Source organism: Fistularia commersonii, chromosome 33 (assembly GCF_037954325.1).
Source record: "Fistularia commersonii isolate RoL2024-O1a breed Wild chromosome 33, RoL_Fcom_v1.0, whole genome shotgun sequence".
NCBI lineage: Eukaryota > Metazoa > Chordata > Actinopteri > Syngnathiformes > Fistulariidae > Fistularia > Fistularia commersonii.
Window position 1 is genome coordinate 2,464,740 of NC_141316.1, and position 13,651 is coordinate 2,478,390.

At 42.0% G+C, this 13,651-nt stretch overlaps 1 protein-coding gene across 1 annotated transcript in view; it reads right to left on the bottom strand.

Moving 5' to 3' along the window:
- The window catches only part of dnah9 (dynein, axonemal, heavy chain 9), a 192,800-nt gene that overhangs the window by 66,768 nt on the left and 112,381 nt on the right, over positions 1–13,651 (bottom strand). The window contains exons 55-59 of the mRNA XM_086140698.1: positions 12,694–12,855; positions 12,349–12,582; positions 3,111–3,191; positions 2,335–2,514; positions 1,545–1,775 (exon numbers count right to left, since the gene is read on the bottom strand). Of these exons, the coding sequence (XP_085996824.1) occupies positions 1,545–1,775; positions 2,335–2,514; positions 3,111–3,191; positions 12,349–12,582; positions 12,694–12,855 (888 nt within the window). The remainder of the gene's footprint in view (positions 1–1,544; positions 1,776–2,334; positions 2,515–3,110; positions 3,192–12,348; positions 12,583–12,693; positions 12,856–13,651) is intronic.

A 13,651-nucleotide genomic window follows, 5' to 3' on the forward strand; every position in this document is an offset into this window, starting at 1 on the left:
TAATGCGGCTAGAGTGCCGTACATCTTCACTTCACATTTAGATTTCCAACGTTTAAGTAGAATGCAAAGTCAAATCGGATGCTAGCTGCTTTTATATGCATGGTCTGCCCTTGGGAGGTCAACCCTGGAGATACAGGCAGAGGAATAAACGTTTCGTCTCACTTGATTTTTTTAATTTTTTTTTTTTATATGAATACAATTGGATTTTCTTGAAAATTGATTTGTGATTCTAATGTACAGTATATCAAGTGGAATGAGATTCTTAACCTATACAGTCCAACCTTGACTAACAAGTGCCTCTACTTATGAGTTTTTTCTGAGATAGGAGCCGTCGTTTAGTCGACTTTTTTGCTTTGTGAGCCGAAATCTGACTGGGATGAGAGGCAGGTACTAGGTAGCCAAGCGAAAGTCATCAGAAAAACATAAGCTAGTTGTGCGTGCGCATCGTCCATGATGGGATGGAGAAGTGGTTGTTGGTGGGATACAGCGACCATGAGCATTGTCTTGAGAAGGCGTAGCATATTATTGGGGATTTCATGCACCAGACAGTGGGAAGATCAATGGACAAGGAATCGAAGAGTCATTCAAAGCCAGTTGGGGAAGGTTTATCCTTTTTAAGGAATTAGAATTAGAAATTAAGTATAGCAATAAAGTGTAGCATAGTGCGGAAGTTAAATTTAGCAATGCATTGTAGCATTAAGTGTGTGATAAGTAAGCTGAGCTAAGCGATACAGCACCGAGTGAAAACTCTCAAAATCCTTTGCGGCATCTTTGACTGATCTTCACGGTAAATAAACTTAATAAAACCGATTTATTTCTTCACATTCTCTAATATTATGTATTATGACTTGGTTTTTTATATAGAACATTTTTCAGATTTAAAAATGTAACAACAACGAGGATTTGGAACAGATCAATAGTGTTTCAATCTGTTTCAATTGGGAAATTTAATTTGATATATGAGCAAATTCGGTCACAAGCTCGATCGGGGAACCAATTAAACTCGTGAGTCAAGTTTCCACGGTACATATTTTAACATATGCCACTTCAGCACTTACAAGTAAGTTTACATAAGTAATCTAGTAATACTAGTTGTCTCTCTTTCCCCGTCGAGCCCCATGCAGCTGTTCCCCACCACACACTACCAAATCAGGACAAATCCAACAGGCAGTTTTAGTTACACCTGCTTAGAACCTGTTGAGGTTCAGCGTGCAAAACGTGACTGCGCATGTGAGGCCGTTACAACGTTCACATGAGAATGCAAGAAACAATGACTTTTCGGGTGCGCTCTCAAAGTGAATATCCGCATGCCGGACACAATTAACGCGGCCTGTACTCAGAGGCTTCATCCTCCGTCCTACGGGGTCCCATCTCGACTGGACGCTATAGTTGGAGTGACTATTAAATTTCAAGCACTTAATTAAAGCGGTTAGTTCTTTCGCCGGACACCGGGCAGCCGTAATGTGCCGCTGTCACCGTCTCGGCTGCTAAATTTATGAGGCGAGAGTCGACTCCGATGTGCAGGAGCTAATTGAAAGGCTCACCTGCAGGTAGGGCTGAATGGCCTTCAGACAGGCCTCCGGGATATTCTCCTTGTTGAAATTTACGAGGGAATCCAGGAACGCGTCCACTTTGGCCATCATCACCTTAGCAGCCTTCCAGCTGCGATCTTTTGGGACTTTGCCGCCGGGCGCCATTAGGACCATGACAGCCGCCGTGACATTGGTTACCGCCGCCACCGGGGAGCCGAATGACTTCAGCTCCGTGAGGTTGTTCTGACGGGAGAGCGCGAGAACGGGTGGAAAATTAAAAGAGCGGCGGCTTTATTGAGTTTGAACGACTGCGTATCTCGGTGGGGAAAATAGGACGGAAAAAAACTGGAGGATTAGAATAAAGAAAGACGAACCTGCGCTGACTTTGAGAAGACAACAGAGAATTCTAATTAGGGCATCTTTAGAAAGCTGTAAGCAGTGATTGAACTGTCTGTTCTGCTTGTTTGAACAGAGAGCACCTTTTAAACACGGAGGGTGTTTTTTGAAAACCCCCTGAGGCCGCTTATAAACCTACGCGGCTTGTGGGGATGAAGCAAAAACGCCGACGGAGCATGGAGAAGACATTATTTTAGTGGAGACCCCGCTAAATCCTCAGATTCAATAATCTTTTACACAGTTAAGGCTGGGTGTGGACATAATCTATTCAACCCGAGCCCGGGAAAACCGAATCAAACGGAGAAGAAAAAATAAAACAAATGAAAAAACATCTAAACTCAGAGAGAAAGAATAGTATGATGGAGAAAATCAATAAGAGGCAGCGAGGGACAGGCCGCTAAGCAACCTTGTTGAGAGTGTTAAGGGCATCCTGAGCGGCGAGGAGAGCCGGTTCCGCTTTGGCCAAATCCTCCTCGCAGTCTCGCTGTTTGCCGCTGACCACCTCGGCGATGGACACCACCTTCTGCTCCTCCTCGTCAGCGACCGCCTTCTCCTTTGACACCTTCTCGGTTTCGACCCCGACCACCTGGAGAGGGGCAGCGCTCGAGATTCATCCCCCGCCAAAATTCCGGTCATTTACCGTGTGGTGTTCGGGTGCGGAAAAAAGGCAACCGTCGCTTTGCAGATAAGCGGAGAAAAAAAAAAAATACAACAGCATGAGAGAGTCAACTTAAGGAAAGCTAGACAGTGTGCTGATGTTTACACCTCTGACTAACCTAGGATCAATGTGCAACAAAAGATAACAGAAAAAACTCCACGGTATGAGTTTCCCACTCAAGCTTTCACTGGCTGTGAACGGAGCCTTTTTCACACCCGACGTTGAAAATCTTTTTTTTTCTGGATTATCCAGAGTAACGGGGACATTGTGTATGGAAGGACAAGCTGGTGCAGATTCTTTTCTTTTTTTTTTTTTGAAATGTCATTTTTCATTTCTTTGAACGGCACAAGCGAAATGCCATTCACCTTCCATATATTGGGGTCACAGTAGAAATCCTACAGACATATATCTCCAAACCTCGACAAATAAAACCTGCTTGATACCACGTGACGTTCTGTGAACGGAAAAAAAAAAAACAACATTTGACCGGAATATATTCTGCGGTGCCAGTAAAATGCTCTTGCCTGGATCAGCTTGTCGGCGTCTTCGTTCTTCTGCTTCAGCTCCACTTCTTGAGCGGCCAGCTTGGCCTTGAGGTCGTCCACCTATCAAAGTGTGAAGAAGAGAGACTGGTGGAAACGGCAGTGAAGGGTTGTGAGTTAGATGACTAAACTTCACCGAACTTAAGACAATTGTAAATTCACCATAAAGCAAGAGGACCTTATGCTGACTAGAATTCATGACTATGTAACTACCTAATAATTACAATGTAACAACACATGGACATTTAGTAATGCACTTTTCTCTTAATGGCAACCTATTCATATATCATAATAAATTCTAGGGAGAAATGTTGCTCTTTCCTCTCAACCTATACGACACAGTAGGAGTCAGTAGCTTCTTTTAAGGCCCACTGAGAAGAATCGTGCATGGCTGCAACTGAACTTAATATCCATATCTGTTTTTTCATTAGTTTACTATATCTGAGACTACAACTGTCATATGACCCTTTATTTCTAGCAAAAACCACCGTGCTGCATCTACAGGACCTGCTTGGATGCCTTATTAGAGTTTGGAAGTTGCAGTGTGTTCCTTCGCGACAAAGTTCGCAACTTGATGCCGATTTCTTCTCTGTCAAAGATGTGGTGAAAAGCTTATTACACCGCAAGCATCAATGCTGTAATTTTCCTTTCGTCCCGGCTGTCTGCGACAACGCGTTGTTAGAGATTTTCGCCACTGCCCATACAGAACCCCCGCCCCAGCATAAATCCTTTTAATCTCCTGTATTTACAGCTATTAAGACTAACAGGAGCAAATAGCAGAGTTAGCACGGGTCTCAATCTATCCACGGCTTGTTGTAAAATCCACATCTTCTTTTAACCCAGTCGAAAATGTACTTTAAAAAAATGAAATAAATAAAATCACAGCATTTTCATAAATGTCGATGTAGTCATGATCCCTCCCACGCCTGCACGAAACCGTCATGCTGGGGAAGTAATTTCGCAACAACCTTGATTTCAGTCCGCGGGATAATGGAATCCTTTGGTTACTGATATCGTACCCTCAGGATGCAGCTGGTACATCTTCAAATAAATGCTAAACGTGCAGAGCCACGACAGGCATTGCCACAGCCATCCAGAGTGCTCATATGTAAATCCGCCTGGGTCCGCTGTCGGAAGCTTGTTCTAGACATATTCGTGTAAGCATTGTGCAGTTATGTCGGTCACTCTGAATTTTATTTACATGGAACCAAATCAAGCAGAGTTGTCACATTACACTTCATATTTACAGTAGGACTGGACCACTCTGGACAAGCGCTAGGTGACACCTGCCCTTTCCCGGGCAGAAACCTCAGACAGATCCGAGCTCAATGTGGGCGGCCATCTCTTTTGACCAGCTGGGGTAGGAAGAGACAGTGAGAGTCACTAATTTGATGCTTGTAGCTCATTTGCTTTTTAACCAAGTATTGATACTTTTGCATCTCTAGCTAATCTCTTTTTAGTTGGCATGCTGAGGGCTAGCGTTGGTGCTAATCAGCTTCATTGAATTCATCATTCAATCATTATCTGCCTCACTTATCCTTAAAGAAGAAGGACATATGGCTGTTTGGTGGGGGGGCATTACATTTTGAGGGCTGATTTTGTTTGTTTAAGCTAAACAGGTAAAGGAAAGAAGGGGAAAAAATAAAAAGGATAAAGAATTTCTAATCATCGCAAGAAAAGCCAATGCATTACTGTGAGGGGAGCAGTCAAGAGAACGCCAGGGGTGGCCAACAATCCATTGTAGTCTCATTACGTGGTACAAGTAACAATCAGCGTGTACGTCACGGGCAATAATGAATCTATCGCTTTCGTCTAATTGAATTTATCAGGCAGTTTTAAAGGGGGGTGCGATCATTCCTTTCTTTCGGTTTGCGTCATTGTCGGATTGTATAGCTGATGGATCAGGGTGATAGATTAATAGAAATCTAATCTCTTCTGGATCCTTCAACGCGATGACAACTGGGGTGGGAACAAATGAGTTGCTAACCCTGAGCAGACAGCATTTTGTTGCCAGGAAAGATTGCACCACAAAACACGCAGGTGACCTTTAATCCATTGTTAGCAACAAACATACAAATAAAAAAATAAATAAAACTCTTCCCCTGCCAAGGTAGATAAAGAAGAAGCACAGACAGGGGAATGGCATGCATATCAGAAAAAAAAAAAAAAAAAAAAATTAATACAGCTTCAGGACGGAAGCTGCTATCAGCTAACACACACACACACAAACACAAACAAACACACACAGACACACAGTAATGTTCAGACCAAGGGCGGCAGTAAAGAGAAATTAAAGCTGTTACCAAGTCCTCATAACTCCCCGACAAATAAGGTTCTGCATTACCATCCGACTCCATCAAAATGTTGCACTGGGGAAATAAAAACAGACTCTGTCTCACGCTTGTCTTTCAGCTCATTAAAAAACAGGAAATCAGGCTTGGGGCGAGACAGCCTTTTTCAGAATGTGACAATTCGGCGCAAAGACTTGGTCAAACATTAAACGAGGACCAAGTGAGCCATCAGCATGATGAATAGGCAGGGGGAGCTGGGAACAAACTAATTGGTGGGAGACATGGGTGATATTCAATACATCCGAGCGGCTTCTGTGTTGTTTTCAGGCGATTGAGAGAAAATCCGAGCCTCTCCCCGCTGTTAATAACACAGCTCCGACCCCCCTCTGCCTCCCCGCCACTGTAAACGGAGATTACTGCCATTGTCTCCAAAGGCGACTGTATCCATTCGTACGTGTATGTGATGGCTTATGAGCTCCAACCACGTGTGCCACTTTAAGGCTTTTGGTCTTCTTGTGTTTCGCAGCGGTGATACGTATAGCTTCATTCAGGCAACAAAGAGATATCCGGTTTTATGGAGGTGTCAGGGGCTCCGGGAAGGTGGAGGGGAAGTTGGGGAGGCGGGTGGCGGCGGTGGGGTTAAGGAAAACCAAGGTTTATCTTCATTTGAATGCAAAGCGGTGCCAAGAGGCAGTGAGAAATTACATTTAACCCTTTCGGAGTCGATGAGAAACCCATTGTTTTGAGTGGTACAATTTGTATTAATGCTGGTGGCTACTAGAAACACCTGAACCTTCCTGGGTCCACACGTGGTCCGGACTAATCTGAGTGACATTTGGGACCAAGAACTTTCTCTAGCTTTTTTTAGAATAGGAGCAACTTCAGGCATTGTAGAGGATGTCGGCGGCTTTATATAGATGAAACAGACAGGCCTCTCAATACTTCTCCACAGATATTTGGACAGTAAAGTTCTAAGTACTATCAGGCTCAAATTTTGTTCAAGGAATTAGACTCCGTCAGGGGAACTCTCTAGTGTTGACTGGTGTGACGTGAGCGTCTGCTAAGTGTAACCTTAAGCGCCACACTTAAAAACAAACCTCCATGAAGATGATTCTCTGCTCTTCATGGAGATAATTGCAACCATGGACGGTCAAATGAGTTGACGTATATCTATTTTTTCCATCTATTGCACTGCTTCGCCATATGAAAAGCCGCTCCATTGGCTAACTCCCCACTTATTTTGGCCAAAATGTTAATGTTCCACTTTGAGCCTTTGAAATCCTTCTGTAGAGTAGCAGGCCAGAGGAGCTTGGACCTTATCATTGGTCAGTTTCTTGCTGGTTCACTTCATTTTGCCACAAGTCGCAGGAAAATCAGTGACCATCATAGCTTTTGAGCATGGCACTCCGCAGCCTGCAAGATATATCTGGTTATGAGCATTGCTTATGAGTTCCTACGTCACATGAGTTCCTACAGAACCATAAAAAGACCCTGCCTCATAATAAGAGCTAAAATGGTTCTAGGAACTGAGGTACATGGTCTCCGGTCTCGATGCTATATGAATCCATAAAAAATGGCCTAGACCCTGAAACGGTTCAGCATAAAGTTCCTAAAGTGCCAAAGGGACTTTTAATGCTCAATGTCAATCCATTTTTCTCCTCAATTACAGAATAAAACCAAAGTATGTTCCTTTAGAAACGGCAACCAAAAAATGTCACAGTGAAAATATAATATAATACTTGTCTACCAACTGCTCAATCAAAAGCCTAAAACACAAACCGGCTTCCACTACCAAGAAACCCTATATTTTGCCAACAGGGTGTAAATATGAATATTAGTCATTATACACAATATTAATGTGTGGACTGCATGAAATTTGTCTGAAATAAAAATGGAGTAATGTGACAAAATTGGCTACTTCAAACAAGAGTATAACTTTTTATTCATGGATGAAAACACTCTGGCCTAATAATGAGGAGTAATTTGGATCTAAACGTCATCTGGATCAGAGCTGTTCAAAGTGGAGAGCGGGCCATCCCATAGGGGACTAAAAACACTTTCAGGGGAGGCTCAGTGGACGGAAGAAAAAGAATATTATATGAATTTAGTTAACAAAAGGATATCGTGTTGAGCGCTTTCAGGGCGTGTGATCTGCTTCAAGCCGCAGCTAAATGGTCAAGAGGCGTTGAAGAAGTGAACTTTTCTCACCAACGGCATGACAGATGCTGAAGTGAGCAGACCCTTTTCCACGGGCTTGTTACGGACTGGAGCTGGATTGGCTTTGCATTTGAGCGGGATCAAATAACAAATTCCAATAAACATCCATGAACTTATCAGAACCAGGGAAAATATGGGGAGGGGAAAGGGTCTCACGTTTTGAAAACCACTAGTCTACATCATTTAAACTTGACGGCAGAATTACGGAAGCAACAGTGTGGAGTGCAGCTGAAATCTCAAAATGATACATATGGTAATTTTCATAAATTAACATAATATATGGAAAAATAAACCCAAAGTTAAGCAGAGCACAGCAGGTGGTACTCCAGGGCTTTCTTCAAGGTTGACAGGTATGACTAGACAATTACTGTGATTTTCAAACCAATGCCGCGTTGTGTGCTCAGCTAAAAATACGCCCCCTGGTCTATTTTTGACCAAAGATGTATCGTGGAGAGCAGATAAAGTTGCAATCACAAACTCAAATGCATCAGGCTGTTTCCATTACCATATGCAACATATCATGGCCCCTGACAAATTGTTAGAAAATACAGAAATTGGTAACTTGTCTAGTCTGGGTTGCACAAAAAACAACCTTGATTGAAATAGATTAAAAATTAGGAGAAGAGTATTACCAAAGCCAGACGCTAAATGACCATCAGACAGATGTCGCACTGTTTCATTTGAAACCGACTAAATGCCAATACTGGAAAATGGAAAATTCAGATTTTATGTGTATTATCATCTGGGTGTGTGAAAGATGTTGGGTTGTAGAAAAAACAAAACAAAAAGAATTCGCAAGGGATGCCACAACTCACATTTATAAACAAATATCAACATCAACCAGGCTGATGACTGTTATCATTTGGATCATAACATACAAAACACTGGTCTGTATGGTTTCTACATTAGCTTGTATATAATAATATTTATATATTGGTGAAGTGATGACACAGGCCAATTAAAGTCAGGGATTAATTATTACTGATATTACTAACTGTACAAATACAAGTATAAGTAGTACCACTCCCACCATTATATCAGGGTGTTAATACTATCACTGCACCCAGCAATTATAAGAAGATGAGTGGGTGAGTGCAGTGACACAACCTCCACAAAACTGTGGGACTGAGGAAAAATACAGTAAATTAATGTGCCCTCCGGGGAGTGGATGACTCATACACTACAACAGCAGATCCTACGGTTCCCCCACATCTACACACAGACACAAACGCACACACAATGTTGTTTTAACCCTCCTGGTCCTTGTTTATCATGACCACAGCAGCCCCTGGTGTGCTGCTGATGCTCTCGTACCGGATGTTAAATAACAGCACTTTACAGCGGTGCGGATGCGCTGACAAACGTTAATGGCGACTCGCTGCTGTAAAGGCGATGCTCCCTAATTAGATGGCTCCATGATTACCATGCAGTCCCCTATATGTGTGTTGGCTGATTCTCACAGCAAAAGGATCACAGCAAACAAACCAAAAAAAAAAAAAAAAAAAAATTACAGCGCTGTGGCTTCCGGCACAGTGAAGCCACTTATGTAGAAGGAGGATTAATGCAGGCGTGCAATTTTGTGCAGGTGGGCATGTTTATGCAAAGCGGTGGGCTATATGGTGTATGATAGAAGGGAAGTGTGTGGATGTGCACTATTTCATTCACTGGCACAGTGTGGAGGAGCCACCGTAATTATGGCTGCGTCACACGCGGACCCGCTGTTGCATTATTCATATTTGTGATCTTCTGTAAAGTGATGAGGTGCGCGTTTGAAAAAGCTAAACAGGTATTGTTCCACTCTTTGTATTTACAAAGGGGTTAGTAGCATATATGTCAAGTAAGGGTAAAAGTCTACTGCTACTTCTGATAACACATCTGATACCACTGTTGTTTTCATTTAGGCTACGGCATTGCCTTATGTTTGTTTTTAATCAGCTGGATTATGTGCTAACTCCTACTACTTGTAATGATGACGACTATTATTATTATCATTATCATTATTATTAGTATAACTAGTGCTACTACTTATAATAATAATTACAATAATGATAAACAGATAATATAATTAAAGGCATCACCCAAATTGGTACAATATGATTATTCATTTATCAATCTCATTTTCTGCGATTAATCTATCATGGATGAACCATGAGCAGCACGCTGCCGTCCACCAGCGCCAGGGGAGCAGTTCGGGGTTCAGCGTGTTGCCCATCAACACTTCCACACATTATGCGGAGCCGGAAATCGAACCAGAAACAAAGAGGCTTGCTCTACCTCCTGCGCCACACCGCCCCTTCTGGTGAGAAAAAATACTGCATTATCATTATTTTTATCATTACTACTACTACTACTACTACTACTAATAATAATAATAGTAATAGTAATGATGATGATAATAATTAAGAGAAAATATAATTCACAGAATCAACCAGATTAGTCCAAGACCTGTTGACAGCTTTCTTTGCAATCAACATCAGTTGTTGGGTAACGGTGTCCCATAAATGATCCATATGGATTAAATGCAATATGAACCCCAATACCAAACCTAATCCTAATGCCAACGAAAAGGTTTTGTTCAATTTACTTTTTACCTCAGCCATTTACCTTGCCATATTCAGATTGAGATAATCAAGATCACCAGGTCTGAAGATAAATTTAAAGGTAGTTATCAGTTATCTAATATGAAATAATGCTTACCTGTGCTTTTGACAGCAACAGATCAAAAGCAACGATACAGATCAATGAGTAATTCAGGATGTATAAAGCGTTCATGAAAATAATAATGGTAATGTTTTTCTTTTAAGGCCTTATTAAATATTCATTATGATGTCATTTACATGACTATAAGAGGAGCCCCTCTAGGGTCAATCAGCTGTAGTTACACTCTAAAACAGCAATGGTATGTTTATTTCTATTATATATAAAATTAGCCGGGCATAGCGAGCGAAACATCAACAGAGTAGTGATAATTTACTGGAGGAAAATCCCAGCGGGAAATGGAAAAGTGCACAGTTGCCGAGGCAGATGAATAAGCATAACACAAAGTTCGGATACGGGAAGAGAAAAGGGAAAATAAATAAAATGGCTGTTTCTCCAACACGAGGGTTGATTTAGTGTTTGTCACACTTATCACAGCACAGTATGATGAGGTTTCTGTTATCGCACCTGCAGCAACGATAGTTTTATCAAATACGATCATCTCGCAGCGAGGAGGAGGAGCTGCTCACGGACAGAGGGGATGTGATGTTAGTGCCGCACCGATCAATATGTGGCGGTCAATGCTGATCCCGTGGTGGGCTGCCATAATAAATAAATGCACGGTAACTGCTGGATCACACTACAATTACAGAGGGAAGGGTAGAGGCGAGACACAAATGGGTGTCGTACAGCATTTTTACACTGTAAGAGATTTGGATTTCTCTCTAATTTATGGCCCTTTGTTAACCTAGTTAACTATCATGTTCTTCTGAGTGAAACCTTACATCTCGAAAAAGGAGCTAAATTAATAAAAAAAGAAAGATAAACAAATATAAAGACTCTGTTGCGATGATATTGAAGCATTTTACATTATGATGGAGTCCGGGGGCCCAGGATTGATCAGAAAAACCTTTTGATTTTTCACTTTTAATTAGGCATTCGGTGTTTTTGTTTTCATGTTACCAATCACTTATTTTTTTCCCTCTGATACATCAAGCTCGAAATCCATGTAAATGGGGGGTCACCATTAAAATATGGTAAATTTCTCCTAAAAACAAACTGTGAAATTTCTCCCCAATCAAGGACAAATCTGTAAATATGATGCACAATTATAACTGACCTGATATCAGCCTTTTTTTCTGAATTGACAATAAATAGCAATTTTGTAAACATAACAAAAATATATAATTAAATGGTGAAATAGTTTACAAATCGAATGCTTAATTGTAATGAAGTACAATAAAAAAGTGCTAAATATTGTAATGTAACATGTTCTCATACCTTGGCATGTAACAACAACCCACATAGTGGCCGTTATCTAAATTGCTAGTGATTGTTATCTATAGTTGGCGACACCGTGTCTGCGTGGGGTTTCTCCTGGTCTGCCACTCTCCTCCCAAAGTCCAAAAACATGCGGCACGTAAATTGGAAAAAAATTGGGAAATTGCCCCGAATGAGTGAATATTGTCTGTCTTTATATACTGCTCAAAAAAATAAAGGGAACACTTGAACAACACAATGTAACTCCAAGTCAATCACACTTCTGTGAAATCATAGTGTCCACTCGGGAAGCAACACAGATTCATTTTGACTTGTTTTAAGGACATTACATCAAAGTTGGATCAGCCTGGAGCTTGTTTTTACACTTTAATTTTGAGTGTGATTCCTAATCCAGACCTCCATGGGTTAATACATTTGATTTCAATTAATCATTTTTGTGTGATTTTGTTGTCAGTACATTCAACTGTGTAAAGAGCAAAGTATTTCATAAGAATATTTCATTCATTTAGATCTAGGATGCGTTTTTTAAGTGTTCCCTTTATTTTTTTGAGCAGTGTATGTGGCCCTGTGATTGACTAGCGACCAGTCTAGGGTGGATCCTGCCTCTCGCCCAGTGACAGCTGGGATAGGCTCCAGCATCCCCCGGGACCCCGAGTGCAGGATAAGCGATAGAATATGGATGGATGGATGCGTGGATATTATCTATAGTGCTCAGCTCTTTGGCCAGTCCTTACCTGAGCAGAGGTGCTGCGGAGCTTCTGCAAGCCGTTCTCAAGCCGCTCCATCTTGGTAGTGAGGTCCTTACTCTTCTGGGCCAGCAGGCTGCGATACAGCTTGATCTGCTCCAGGAAAGACTTGGGCGTTGTGTAGTTGTAGCGCCGTTCATTTGCCAGATACTCCTTACAAGTCTGGTTGACGCTCAAGTGGATGTAGGCCATAAATTTACTGACCGGCTCCTTCACTTCGGGCTGTGGGGAGAAAGGGAAGTACGTTAGCGGAGGGTGGCACGACATTTTCTTGAAGTGAGGATTCCAGTATTGACATCGTGTTTGAGTTTGTGTGTGAATGAACCATCTCACTTCTATTGCGTCCACCTCCTGCAGGAACCTGAAGCTGACCGACTCCAGTGCCTCCTGTGGCCACTCGTGGAACCAGTCAATGGCCGTACAGTTGACCACTGCAGGGAACTTCCTGCTGCGAACTCTCAGTTTATTACCGACTGGAGAAAAACACAGAGCCACCTGCAAGCAACGCAAACACACACACGCACACACACACACACACACACACACAAGCACAGCAAGGTCAAACAATATTGAGTGTGAAGTGCGATACAGCACTCGGCTGGACTGTAGTCATTTTCTTTCCCCTGCGAGTACATTTTGAGGAAAATAAAAAAAAAAGGAAGCTTGGATTCTTCACGGTCGAGAGGGAGAAAAGGAAAAGTGTGAATTAATTATTTGCAGCTACATCATTAAGCAAATAAAGCCTCAAGCAAGCATGCGAATTAAAATCCTGTGGGGAGCTGTGGGCTCCATCAGACCGACTCTCTCTGCTGGAGACGAACAGCTGGCTCGTTGAGATGCTCAGCCAGATGCTCCACAGCTTCACGCCGAAGAAACAAACAGACAGAGAACGCAAACTCAAAGACACCGTGATGGTGATCGACTAAGAAAGCGGGAGCCGATACCTCGTTTTACATTGGCCACATTTGTTTGACATGGCGAGCTATCAAAGAAAAAAAACAAGACCAAACAAAATGGTAAAATGGTTCCTCACTTGGAGGTGAACAGCCTTCCAAAGTCTGGTTGTTTGTATACATTTTCAGTTTTCAACAATCTTCTGAATAAATGGTGGCAGACAGACATCTTTCTATGTGGAGTTTGCATGTTCCCAGGGTTCTCTGGTTTGCTCACACAGTCCAGAAACATGCAGTAAGATTATTGGCAAATGAGTAATTGCTTTTATTTCTCCATACGATCTGTGAATGTGTGAGTGTATGGTTGTGTCTCAAATGTATGAATATATATATTTTAA